Source organism: Lycorma delicatula, chromosome 11, assembly GCF_047948215.1.
Source record: "Lycorma delicatula isolate Av1 chromosome 11, ASM4794821v1, whole genome shotgun sequence".
In the NCBI taxonomy this organism is placed as follows: domain Eukaryota; kingdom Metazoa; phylum Arthropoda; class Insecta; order Hemiptera; family Fulgoridae; genus Lycorma; species Lycorma delicatula.
In genome coordinates, this window is record NC_134465.1 from 82323121 (window position 1) to 82336532 (window position 13412).

Sequence of the window (13412 nt, forward strand, 5' to 3'; positions counted from 1 at the left end):
ACAGGTAGAAGGAAAAAATTGTGTAGGCAGGCCACGTTTGGAATATGTAAAACAAATTGTTAGGGATGTAGAATGTAGGGGGTATACTGAAATGAAACGACTAGCACTAGATAGGGAATCTTGGAGAGCTGCATCAAACCAGTCAAATGACTGAAGACAAAAAAAATATTAAAAAAAAAATGGACTTTTACCTTAAGTTTACAGGTATTATTAATGCAGTTTTTTTTTTTCAATTATCTTGTTCAGAGCTAATATTCTCCATAATTTTTTCTTCACTTATTGTTACTAGATATATTTTTGGATTACAGTTATACATTTTATTATTTGATTTATTATATTGGATATGCTTTTTATTTATTTATTTATCCTAATAAACGGTCATTCACGGAAACCGGATATTTTTAAAATAATCATAAAAAATTGAATATTTACTTTAAAAAAGTTTTATTGGTACTGAAACACTTGTTAAATCAAAGCATTTGTTACTTACTCATGAACGAAAAATTATGTCCGGCAAGTGATGTCCATTTTGGGCAATACATTGTTGTAGTCTTTCACGGTAACTGGCCTCAATTCTTTGCAGCATGTCTATATCAATCTAGGTGACGTGATGACGATTTACGATCTTTACGTCCTCCAATGTACGCGGTTTATTGCCGTACACACGCGATTTCAGAAAACCCCACAGAAAAAAGTCGGGGGACCGAGGGGGCCAAGGAATGTCACCGTCTGGAAACGATCCGTCCTGGAAACAAGTTACAGAGAACAGCCAGCGTTGCCCTCGCTGTGTGCGCTGTAGTTCCATCCTGCTGGAATAACACGTTTTGAAAATCGATTCCCCGGTTTTGTAACTCAGGGATGAAAAACGTATTCAACATCGCAATGTAACGATCAGCTGTTACAGTTACGGCAGCGTCATTTTCTACAAAAAAATATGGTCCAGTAACACCGACCTTTCCTATTGCACACCAGACAGTCACCTTTGGGCTATGAAGTGGTCTCTCGTGAAGCTGATGTGGGTTTCTTTCTGCCCGATACCGGCAATTCTGTTTGTTGATGAAGCCATTCGGATGAAAATGGGCTTCGTCACTCATTAACAATAACAAATTTTCATTTTCTTCAAAAACTGTAAGCATTTGTCGACAAAATTGTAATCGCTGCGTGAAATCTTACTCATTTAACTGCTGCACGACGGCTATCTTGTAAGGATGGAAATGCAGGTCTGTATGCAGAATTCGTCTTACCTTACTTGTGCTCATTTGAAGCGCTGCTGAATGCCTCTGAATAGAGCGGCGTGGGCTTCTGACAATGACTTCCCTTACTCGTTCGATGTTCTCCGGAGTGCTAACTGTTCGTCAGGGACCCGGTGGTTTTTTCTTCAATATTGAACCGCTTGTTCGAAGGTTGTTTACCCGTTGCAATATTGTGTTACGAAAAGGGACACTTGCATTACCATGAATATTAAACTGATGGCGGAAATCTCGCCGAACAGCAGTTACGGATTCGTCATTTCGCACAAAACTGTTATACGCGTACAGGCGTTGGTCTAGCATCCACGGCTCCATCTCAACGACTTAAATGTAAATGCTTTGAACAAAGGAAACGTCAGACACCAGCCACGTGCCCCTCCCACCACGAACGCCCGAGTACAACCCACTTCAAATCATCCGGTTCCCGTGAATGACCCTGTATAAAAGATAAAATGAAATAACCAGTAACAAGATGTCATTGTTTTATCTTTTATTTATTTCACCTTTATTGCGTTGTATACCGTAAAGTATTTATTTATTTTTTCAGGTACGTAGTGTGTCTGCCAGAGCTTTAGGTGCTATGGTAAGAGGTATGGGAGAGACCAGCTTTGAAGATTTATTACCTTGGTTGATGCAAACGTTAACATCAGAAACAAGTTCCGTTGATCGATCAGGTGCTGCCCAGGGTTTAAGTGAAGTTGTTGGTGGACTTGGCGTTGAAAAATTACATAAGTTAATGCCAGGTTAATAATCGTTCATTTATTATTAATTAATAAGTATTTAGTTGTCGGAGAAGCGATTCATAAATTTTGTAAGCATATCACAGAATTATAGTTTTTAGACACCGTCATTCCATGCAAAACCACGTTTAGATCTCCATCCTTAGTTCTAATTATAAGTAATTCAGTACAATCCCGTTTAACATTACTTCTGGATTATCCAGACTGATATAGAGAAAGGCATTTTTAATTATCGAAAATAAAATATGTACCATTATACAGTAGTATGTAGCAAATTAAAATTTTTAAAATAGATTAAAGAAACACAGTAGTAGGTCTACTGTATAATGTATCCAGTTTATCGCCAGTTACTTTGTATCACAGTCTTTACATACTGTGGTACGAGGCTGCAGAGCACTGTGAGAAGATCCTTATATAAGGTTATACAGGGTTTGGGGGAACAATATGCCTATAGCTCGTTCTTAAGGGCGACATGTGCCTGGGTGCTCATCAACCATGCTAACTTGAACTAATACCTGTTTCGGTTTCACCTGGCAGCTGATGAGCCGTGCATCTACGGGGAGGTCCAGTCAAATGAACAGCCGCTGTTTGAATGCCCTGCTCTTGGGGGGACCAGAGACCAGGGGCCACCTTGGAACTTAGAGGTCAAGCGGAAAATTGGCTACTCACAAGCGGCAAGAGCCACATGTCACCGTGTGGAGTTCTTGATGCGGTTGGTTTGTTCAACCGGCATCTGTAGTTTGCTTAAGGGAAAGACTCTTACCGCATTGCCGTGGGAAGACAACCCTGAGTACGGCTGACCACCAGCCAATTATTATGGCTCCACGACTATAAAATGGTGGACAGGTACTTGCTGGCATTCAGCGACCTAGGCGTGGCAGTGAATTTCTACCTTGAAATGAAATTTTATTATGGATGTCACATATATTCTTAGGAGTTGATGGGGTGAGCCTACCCGTTTTAGTGAATATATGACAAATGAACGGTTGGGAAATGTAAGTCGGTAGTGTATGGCACCGTGCTTAGTCCGTTCACGCTTTTAGGTAAGTTCCAGGAGCTATGTTAAGATACTAGTTGCTAAACTACTTGAGGTTCAGTTGCCGCTTGTGGTACAAACATTCGGTCTTATGCTTTACGGTGACCGAACGGGGTGGTGGCATGAGAAATGCCAAGCGAATCAAACAGTAAGTTTTATGCAGTAATGCATCAGGCAAGTTTATGCTGCCACTTCTTGTGACAGGAAAATCGGCTAAACCTAGAGCGCTGAAGAATATTAGTAAAATTTGAATTTACTTCCACGTGTATACAGGTCGCAAAAATCAACATGGATAATGTCTTGCAAAATGTTTAAAGAATGGTTTTCCTCGTTCTTCGTCCGTGAAGTGAGATTAATACCGTAGAGATTTCATTAAGTTGTAGTGTACGTATATTATAAATTTCCAGATTATCCGGACTTTTGCTCATCTGGACAACTTCTGGACCCATTTTGTCCGGTTAAATGGGGTTGTACTGTAGTTAAATCAAGAATAAATTAAAAAAGTGAAGAAGAAAATATTTGAATCGCTTATTGTTTCCTGCTGCATGTTATTTAATTGTATCGTAAACATTTTGTGCAGATATTTAAATTTTTTAATAAAAATTTTCTGTCGGTTAATTTTACTACTATTTCTGAAAGTAAATAATTTTTATTTGCTTCTTCTCCTTTAATTTTTAAAAATGTAATTTTTTTGTAATCAAATATTATTCCTTGTCTGTAGCATTTAATTATTTTACATTCTTATTTTTGAAAATATAAATATAAAAGTAAATAGTGTGATAAAAGTACACTGGGATGCATTTTATCTAGAGTAGCATTGAGTAGCGAAGATGTCCAAACCCAATACAATTGCAGAATACCTCATATCGCTTGTTGCAATTGATATTTTCAGTGTTTTAATAAGTATAGGAAAAATCAAAAAAAAAAATTGTGCTTTCTAATTACAGTATCAAGTTGAATCGATGATGTGGCTGCCGATGTTTCTGATCAGATAATTCAGCAAGCGAATTTTTTAGTATTCGATTCGATGAATTTACAGGTGCAGCAAACATTTCTCAGTTTTTTTTTTGTTTTCTGAGGTATGAACACGATAGGTACAGATCAATCAAACAAAATATATTTTTTTTTTTTTTGTCTTCAGTCATTTGACTGGTTTGATGCAGTTCTCCAAGATTCGCTATCTAGTGCTAGACGTTTCATTTCAGTATACCCTCTACATCCTACATCCCTAACAATTTGTTTTACGTATTCCAAACGTGGCCTGCCTACACAATTTTTTCCTTCTACCTGTCCTTCCAATATTAAAGCGACTATTCCAGGATGCCTTAGGATGTGGCCTATAAGTCTGTCTCTTCTTTGAACTATATTTTTCCAAATGCTTCTTTCTTCATCTTATTTGTCGCAATACCTCTTCATTTGTCACTTTGTCCACCCATCTGATTTTTAACATTCTCCTATAGCACCACATTTCAAAAGCTTCTAATCTTTTCTTCTCAGATACTCCAATCGTCCAAGCTTCACTTCCATATAAAACGACACTCCAAACATATACCTTCAAAAATTCAGGCAATAGTTCTTGCATAGGACTTCATCTATGCCATTCATTGTTTTTTCTAAATCATAGCATCTTTATCTTTTCACCTTGTACTGCTACTCTGAATCTAAATTGTTCTTTAACATCATTAACTGCTAGTTCCATGTAAAGATTAAAAAGTAACAGAGATAGGGAACATCCTTGTCGGACTCCCTTTCTTATTACGCTTCTTTCTTATGTTCTTCAATTGTTACTGTTGCTGTTTGGTTCCTGTACATGTTAGCAATTGTTCTTCTATCTCTGTTCAGACTCATCAAAATGTTTGTCTATATAAAATACTACAACTAGAATTCACATCTGAAGATTTAGGTACATTTTGGGTTGCTCATTGAAGTGAATATGGGAATTTGGTCGCAGAAACGTTGAAAATATTAATCGCTTTCACCATTTCTTACCTCTGTGGAAAGGGTTTTTTCGTCTACGGTTGTACTAAAAACTATATACAGGAATCGTCTTATCATTTTAAAACAATTTGCTTTATTGTGTTTCTAATGTAGATCCACATATGGAGAACCTTTTAAATGAAAAATAAATGCGACCATCTCGTTAATTTATTTTCTAAATATATGTAAAATGTTTATAATGAATGTTTTGTTTTCTCGTAAAATAATTTCATTATTGTTTGTGTAAAATTGTTGGTTAATTTTTTGAACCCTCCCCAGTTTGAAAAATGCTTCTGCCTCACATGTAAGATGAAATTAAGTTTAACACTTCCGGTTTGTGTGGTAAATGGATAGTCCGACACCAGTTGGGTGCATCTTTCTTTTCTGATCGGCGATTTTACATTTTTTAATTTGTACACTTTCCTTGTCCCTAATTACCAAATTAATTAAACATAGATGTGGATATGAAGTGTGATCAAAATATACGGTGAATGAATTTTTATAGTGGCAACTTCCGACGCTACATCCATGTGCTGTAATTTGTCCAATAGCGTGATCAACTGAGACAGGCAGGGACAAGTTGTAACACGTTCGAGCTTGCCAGTCAGCTGCCAGAGCCGCTAGAGTGAAGTTGTGTTTATCGTGTCTGTTGTGCAACATGGATTTTGAACAACGCACTAACATTAAGTTTTGTTTTAAGTTGCAAAAGAGTGCCAAAGAAGCTCACAAAATGTTAGAATCTGTGTACAGCGATAATGTGGTAACTTTGAAGACTGTGTACAAGTGGTATGACCGATTTAAAAACGGAAATGAGTCTGTTGAAGACGAGCAGCATGTGGGATGTCCAGTAACCTCAAAAAAAATTGAAAATGTGCGAAAAGTGGATGCAATGGTTCGTTCAAACAGGCGAATGACTATTCGAGAGAAGGAAAATCGTGTGTCAATTTGCACAGAGTTGAAGGGTCGTCTTCATGCAGATCCGGACTTCATGGCCAAAATTGTAACTGGAGATGAAAGTTGGGTCTACGGCTATGACCCTGAAACCAAAATGCAGAGTTCCCAATGGAAAACCGGTTCATCTGCTCGCCGTAAAAAGGCACGTCAGTCAAAATCCAACATCAAGGTCATGCTCGTTGTTTTTTTTCGATAGTGAGGGCATAGTGCGATCAGAGTTCGTTCCAAGGGGAACAACTGTAAACTCTGAATTTTATAAGGGTGTACTGAAACGTTTGCGTAACGACGTACGAAGAAAGCGACCAGAAAAATGGACCAATGGCTTCCTTCTTCACCACGACAACATGCCGTTTCACATCTCGCTTCTCATTCGCGAGTTTTTGGACGAAAAAAGTTTTCCTGTTGGTCCACATCCCCCATACTCACCGGATTTAGTACCCTGCGACTTTTGGCTCTTCCTAAAAGTTAAAATTGTTCTTAAAGGAAAATGTTTTGACAAAATTGCTGACATTGAGAGGGCCGCGACCGAGCAGCTAAAAGCCCTTCTGAAAGACCAGTCGTTGGGATAAGTGCATTGCTAGCCAAGGACAGTACTTTGAAGGAGATTAAATTGAATTCTATGTAACCTTATTACTTTTTTTAATAAAAAATTATTCACCGTATTTTTTGATCATACCTCGTATGTGTATTTCCAACCTACTTCCTTGTAGGATTCTGCTGCAGATTTCAGAAAAATCCTGTTTTCAGATTTATTGGTGTTTTATGAAATCTGTAGCTTTATTTTTATTTTTAATGCATTTTACTATCGTTTAAAAATGCCTTTATTGTTTTATTTTTTGACCTAACTGTTTCCTGCATTTTCTGCTATCCATTAGCTTACACGAAACAATTTACAAAAATTTATTAATTCTATTTGATACTTGAAATTTTTGCTTGGAAGCACTCCTTTTATAATGAATTTTTCTGCGATCAATAAATTCATGTTACTTTTAACTGGCTTCCTTTTGACCAAAATCAAAATAACAACAGTGGTGAATCTAAACACGTTTATTTCCTGCAATGTTTCTTTGTACTACAAGTTAAAACATAATCTGTGAAACGTCATTCTTTCTTAACTGCTTTCTGAATTATAGTTTGCTCTTCTTCATATTCTACTTTTTATCACAGTTACCAGATTCTTGTAATACCAAAATAGGTTGTTCTGTAAATTTAAATTTAATTTTCCTCATAATGTTAACATTTATAATTTGTATATTTTAAAATTGCCTCTGTAATCGATAAATTTCATGTAGTTCTTTTATTCTTTGTAAGCTGCCTTCTAAAATTAATTCAAAACACAGCAGTTTGTGTTTATTTAATATCGTTTGTATGTTATGTTCAATATACAGAGTTATCATAAAAGAATGGTGCGCTTTTGAGCATGGTTTAAATTAAAACAGAATTACTTACAGTTTATGTTTTTTATTTTTCAAATTTGTCTTCTCAACATTCTTTTTACATAATTAATAAACTTCAATATATGCGCCGTTAGTCGCTCGACAAATGTCCAAACGATATTCAACTTCTTTCCTAACATTTCTTTGTTAATGGTTGTCATTGCTTCATTAATCCTGTTTTTTAGTGGTTTAGGTCGCGAATTTTTTGTGTATAAACAACGCTTTTGATGTACCCCCGCAAGAAAAAATCGCAAAGTGTCAAGTCTGGACTCCTTGGAGACCAAAGTACGGGTCCTTGCCGGCCTATCCATCGATCTCCAAATTTTTCGTTCTAAGCGTCCGTGACCAACGCATTGAAGTGCAGTGGAGCACCATCTTGTTGGAAATGAAGTCAATGAATGTTTTTGAGATCATCCGGCTGAGGAAAGCAATAATCGGTTAACAAGTCAAGATACTCCATTAATTGTTTTTTCAGCAAAGAAGAAAGTCCCTATTACACGATTTTTCATCACGCCACACCAAACATTAACTTTAGGTGAATCGCGTTGTTTCTCAATAATTGCGTGTGGGTTTTCAGAGCCCCATATTCGTGAATTGTGTCTGTTAACGCATCCATTCGCGTGGAATGTAGCTTCGTCTGTAAAAATTATATTGTCTAAAAATGATTCGTTTTCACTTATTCTGTCGGACATTTCAACAGCGAAATTGTAACGTTTTATACAATCATCGGGTTTCAATTCCTGCAGTATCTGGATTTTATAAGCGTGTAATTTCAGTTTTTTACGTAAAACTTTGTGAACTGTTATTTTGGAATACCTAATTCGACGCTTTGACAGGGGATGGACTTCCCAGGACTTCTAATTGCCGATCGTGTAATTAGTTCAACCGTTTCGTCTGGTTCACTTGGTCTGCCGGTTGATTTCTGTTTCTTAACCGATCCGGTTTCTTTGAATCGTTTGAACCATTGTGTTATGTTATTTTTGTGTGGTGGATCTCTTCTGAATTCACGTCAAAACGCTAAACTTGCTTTGTCTTTATCCGAGAACATAGTAACTCGCTAAACTCACCGCAACAACAATACAAGAACTAACGTTTCGGTTACAACTGCTGATAAACAAACTTTTGGGTTGGAGGCTTTCAGGGATACCAATATAACATCTAGTAATTTCCGTACAATCTTCCTATGAATTATTGAAACCGCACCATTCTTTTATGATAACCCTGTATTATTGAGAGTTTTGCTCTGTCAAATTCTCTGTTTCCCGTGATACATTTAACTTTGTACATTGTAATATTTTATTTTCTACATTTAACATAATTATATGTTTGTTTGAAATACTATTTATAAAATTATTTACGCTAAACTTTCATTTATAGAAATAATTAGTACAGCAGAGAGGGCTGACATTGCACCACATGTAAAAGACGGTTATATAATGATGTTTATCTACATGCCTGTTGTATTTACTAGCGAGTTCACGCCATATATTGGGCAAATTATCACACCAATACTGAAGGTAATTTATTTAATGTTTTTTTTTGTTTTTTGTAACTATTTCTAATTCGTATATGTTAAGTTGATACTGCAAAACAATAAAAATAAAAATTGTTTTTTTTTTATAGTTCTTGTCAGCAGATTTCTAGATACGAGGAATGTTTTTCAAGTAAGTACCATTTTGAAATTAAAAAGGCAAGAACCCTATTCTTAACAATTTTTTTTATGTAAAAAACCTGTAATTTAATCTACTTTTCTACATAATTGCCATCAATATTCAGGCACTTGTATCATGCAAACAGCCTTTGAACACAGTCGTCATAAAAGTCTGCCATCTGACTTAAAAACCACTGCAACACGGTTGCTTTGACACAATCATTGTTGTCTTGGCGTTGACCACCGAAATGTTTTTTCAAACGCAGAAACAAGTCGTAATCACTGGCCCCTTGGTCGGAACTGTATGGAGGGTGATGAAGTTGTTCCCAGCCAAACGATGCGTCGAGTTGATGCATTGTCATGAAACAAAAGGATCCCTTTATTCAGGACGCCACACCTTTTATTTTGGATTGCATGGTGCAGGTTTTTTTAAGGTTTCACGGTATGTCGTAGACTTTATTGTGTCACCATGTGGCAAAAACTCCACCAGCAACACCCCTGCCCTTCCTGTCCAAAACATCATACACATGATTTTTCAGACTGAAATTGTCTGCTTAAACTGTAATTTCTCGGATGATGTTGAATGCCGCCATTTCATGGATTGCTGCTTTGATTCCGCTGTAACGTAAGTCACCCGTGTTTCGTCGCCTGCGACAATTTGGTTTTAGAAAAAATCATCACCCTTTACAATGTACAGTTCAAGAAAAACCAACACACTGCCTAAACGTTTGGTTTTGTGCACGTCAGTCAACATTTTCAGCTCCCGGTGTGAGCACAATTTTTTATAATTTAATGGTTCGGTCACAATTTCATAGACCACTTCTTGAAACTCGATGAAACTCTTCAGATAGCGAAGAAATCGGGTAAAGTGTCTGTTCTCTCTCGCAGTTTTTCATCAACTTTCTGCACCAGATTTTCAGTAATGACAGAAGATTGTTCATTCTGTTCCTCATCATGAACATTCTGGCGGCGTCTTTAAAAGCTCTAACCCATTTTCATGCCGTCCCATCGCTCGTAATATGTTCTCCATACACTTCACCGATCCGACGATGAATTTCAGCCGGTTTCACGTCTTTAGTACTAAGAAAACGATACGCATCATGTATTTCACAGTTGGTGGGATTCTCGATCGGCTGAGGCATTTTAAATACTCACAAACAAACGTAAATACAGTGAAATATTTCTGTAATGGCGTCTGTGGCTTGCCAATAGATCTTGGTGTACATAGTGCGCATGTGTGGAATGCTGACTGCAGTATAGCAGCGGTGGAATTTCAAAACTGTACTTTAAAAACATGTCTTGTATTTAACTTTAAATGCAATTCATATGTAACTGTTCTTTATGTCGTCTATATAATGTATTTATTTGGAGTGAAATTTGTATTATTAATATGTTTTTATCTTGTGACTCAACGCATATTGTGAAAAGTAGGTTTTTTTGTATTTTTGTATTTGTTAAACCGTCTAAGATATATACGAAAATAAATTTTCTGAAATCTGCAGCAGAGTTTGTAGAAATGAAGCAGGTCAGGGATACGCATATCACGTCTAGGTTTATTTAATTTGGTGATTAGGAATGAGTAATATTAGAATGCGATGTTTGATCGTTTCAGTTAAGTTTATTATAATTTTGAGCGATGACTTTGCCAGTACCTTGATAAATTATTGATTTTTATAATTTTTCTTTACCATTAAGCACATACATCATAAATATTCCAGCTCTTGACTTTTATCATTATAAGCTGTGTTACTGTTTTCATGTATAATCTTTTTTTCCACACCTTCTAATTGACAAGCTGTAGATAGAAAAATAATAATCATAATAATAATATAATTTGTTCATATGGGATATATTTTTAAGTTGTATAATTAAGTAATAAACTAAAATTCATAAATGCCATTTTTTTGTCTTCAGTCATCTGACTGGTTTGATGCAGTTCTCCAAAATTCCCTATCTAGTGCTAGACGTTTCATTTCGGTATACCCCCTACATCCTACATCCCTAACAATTTGTTATACATATTCCAAATGTGGTCTGCCTACACAATTTTTTCCTTCTACCTGTCCTTCCAATATTAAAGCGACTATTCCAGGATGTCTTAGTATGTGGCCTATAAGGCTGTCTCTTCTTTTAACTATATTTTTCCAAATGCTTCTTTCTTCATCAATTTGCCACAACACCTCTTCATTTGTCACTTTATCCACCCATCTCATTTTTAACATTCTCCTATAGCACCGCATTTTAAAAGCTTCTAATCATTTCTTCTCAGATACACTGAACGTCCAAGTTTTACTTCCATATAAAGCAACACTCCAAACATATACTTTCAAAAACCTTTCCTGACATTTAAATTAATTTTTGATGTAAACAAATTATATTTCTGACTGAAGGCTCGTTTCGCTTATGCTATTCTGCATTTTATATCACTCCTGCTTCGTCCATCTTTAGTAATTCTACTTCCCAAATAACAAAATTGTTCTACCTCCATAATCTTTTCTCCTCCTATTTTCACATTCAGCGGTCCATCTTTGTTATTTCTACTACATTTCATTACTTTTGTTTTGTTCTTGTTTATTTTCATGTGATAGTTCTTGTGTAGGACTTCATCTATGCCGTTCATTGTTTCTTCTAAATCCTTTTTACTCTCTGCTAGAATTACTATTTCATCAGCAAATCGTAGCATCTTTACCTTTTCATCTTGTACTGTTACTGTAGGATGTAGAGGGTATACTGAAATGAAACGAGTAGCACTAGATAGGGAATCTTGGAGAGCTGCATCAAACCAGTCAAATGACTGAAGACAAAAAAAAAACTGTTACTCCGAATCTAAATTGTACTTTAACATCATTGACTGCTAGTTCCATGTAAAAATGAAAAAGTAACGGAGATAGGGAACATCCTTGTCGGACTCCATTTCTTATTACGGCTTCTTTCTTATGTTCTTCAATTATTACTGTTGCTATTTGGTTCCTGTACATGTTAGCAATTGTTCTTCTATCTCTGTATTTGAATCGTAATTTTTTTAAAATGCTGAACATTTTATTCCAGTCTACGTTATCGAATGCCTTTTCTAGGTCTATAAACGCCAAGTATGTTGGTTTGTTTTTCTTTAATCTTCCTTCTACTATTAATCTGAGGCCTAAAATTGCTTCCCTTGTCCCTATACTTTTCCTGAAACCAAATTGGTCTTCTCCTAACACTTCCTCCACTCTCCTCTCAATTCTTCTGTATAGAATTCTAGTTAAGATTTTTGATGCATGACTAGTTAAACTAATTGTTCTGTATTCTTCACATTTATCTGCCCCTGCTTTCTTTGGTATCATTACTATAACACTTTTTTTGAAGTCTGACGGAAATTCCCCTTTTTCATAAATATTACACACCAGTTTGTATAATCTATCAATCGCTTCCTCACCTGCACTGCACAGTAATTCTACAGGTATTCCGTCTATTCCAGGAGCCTTTCTGCCATTTAAATCTTTTAATGCTTTCTTAAATTCAGATCTCAGTATTGTTTCTCTCATTTCATCTTCAACTTCTTTTTCTTCCTCTATAACACCATTTTCTAATTCATTTCCTCCGTATAACTCTTCAATATATTCCACCCACCTATCGACTTTACCTTTCGTATTATAAATCGGTGTACCATCTTTGTTTAACACATATTAGATTTTAATTTATATACCCCAAAATTTTCCTGTATGCTCCGTCTATTTTACCAATCTTTACATAAATGCTTATGAAATAATTAAAGTGAATACAGTTAATTATTAAATTCACCTAAATTATTAAATAATTTGTACCGTTAGAATTTTTCGTCGATAAATATCGTACGATAAATGAAGGTAGAGTGTTTCATCTCTCAGTTTCATTTGGAAGTTCTGCATCGGAATCGGGCAATCAGGCTTGGCATTTTTCATATGTTGCAAGCTTTTTCTTTCGTAAGCGATTGTAACAAAGCAGTTAGCATTTAGGTGGTAAACGAATGAATAAACAATTTTAATGTACTTAAATATCTACAATTTAGATCAATCATTTTTGCATACCCTTACATCTTGATGTACATTTATGTTAATGAAACGTCTTGAGAATTACCGATCGGGAAATTGGGTCGGAAGTGTAAGGTAAAATGGCAGTGGCAAACTACATTATTCTTATAGATTATCCAAAGTTGGAAATCAGTTTTGTTCTGTTTTTAATGGTTAGTTACTAGCTAACTGTTGATGCTACATTAAATACAAAAATAAACAATAAACAAAAGTTATGAACTCATGACCACCTGTTATGTCCTTGTACATTATGTTATGTACAGGGTGATTCAAAGAAACGGGAAATTTTTAAAATTAAATAATGTTAAATAACGTAATT

The 13412-nt window shown here is 35.7% G+C and overlaps 1 protein-coding gene across 1 annotated transcript in view; it reads left to right on the plus strand.

The window, feature by feature from the left end:
- Nucleotides 1-13412, plus strand: part of LOC142331983 (stalled ribosome sensor GCN1-like) — a 208614-nt gene that overhangs the window by 150049 nt on the left and 45153 nt on the right. The window contains exons 28-29 of the mRNA XM_075378033.1: nt 1798-1993; nt 8771-8910. Coding sequence (XP_075234148.1) covers nt 1798-1993; nt 8771-8910 — 336 coding nt within the window. The remainder of the gene's footprint in view (nt 1-1797; nt 1994-8770; nt 8911-13412) is intronic.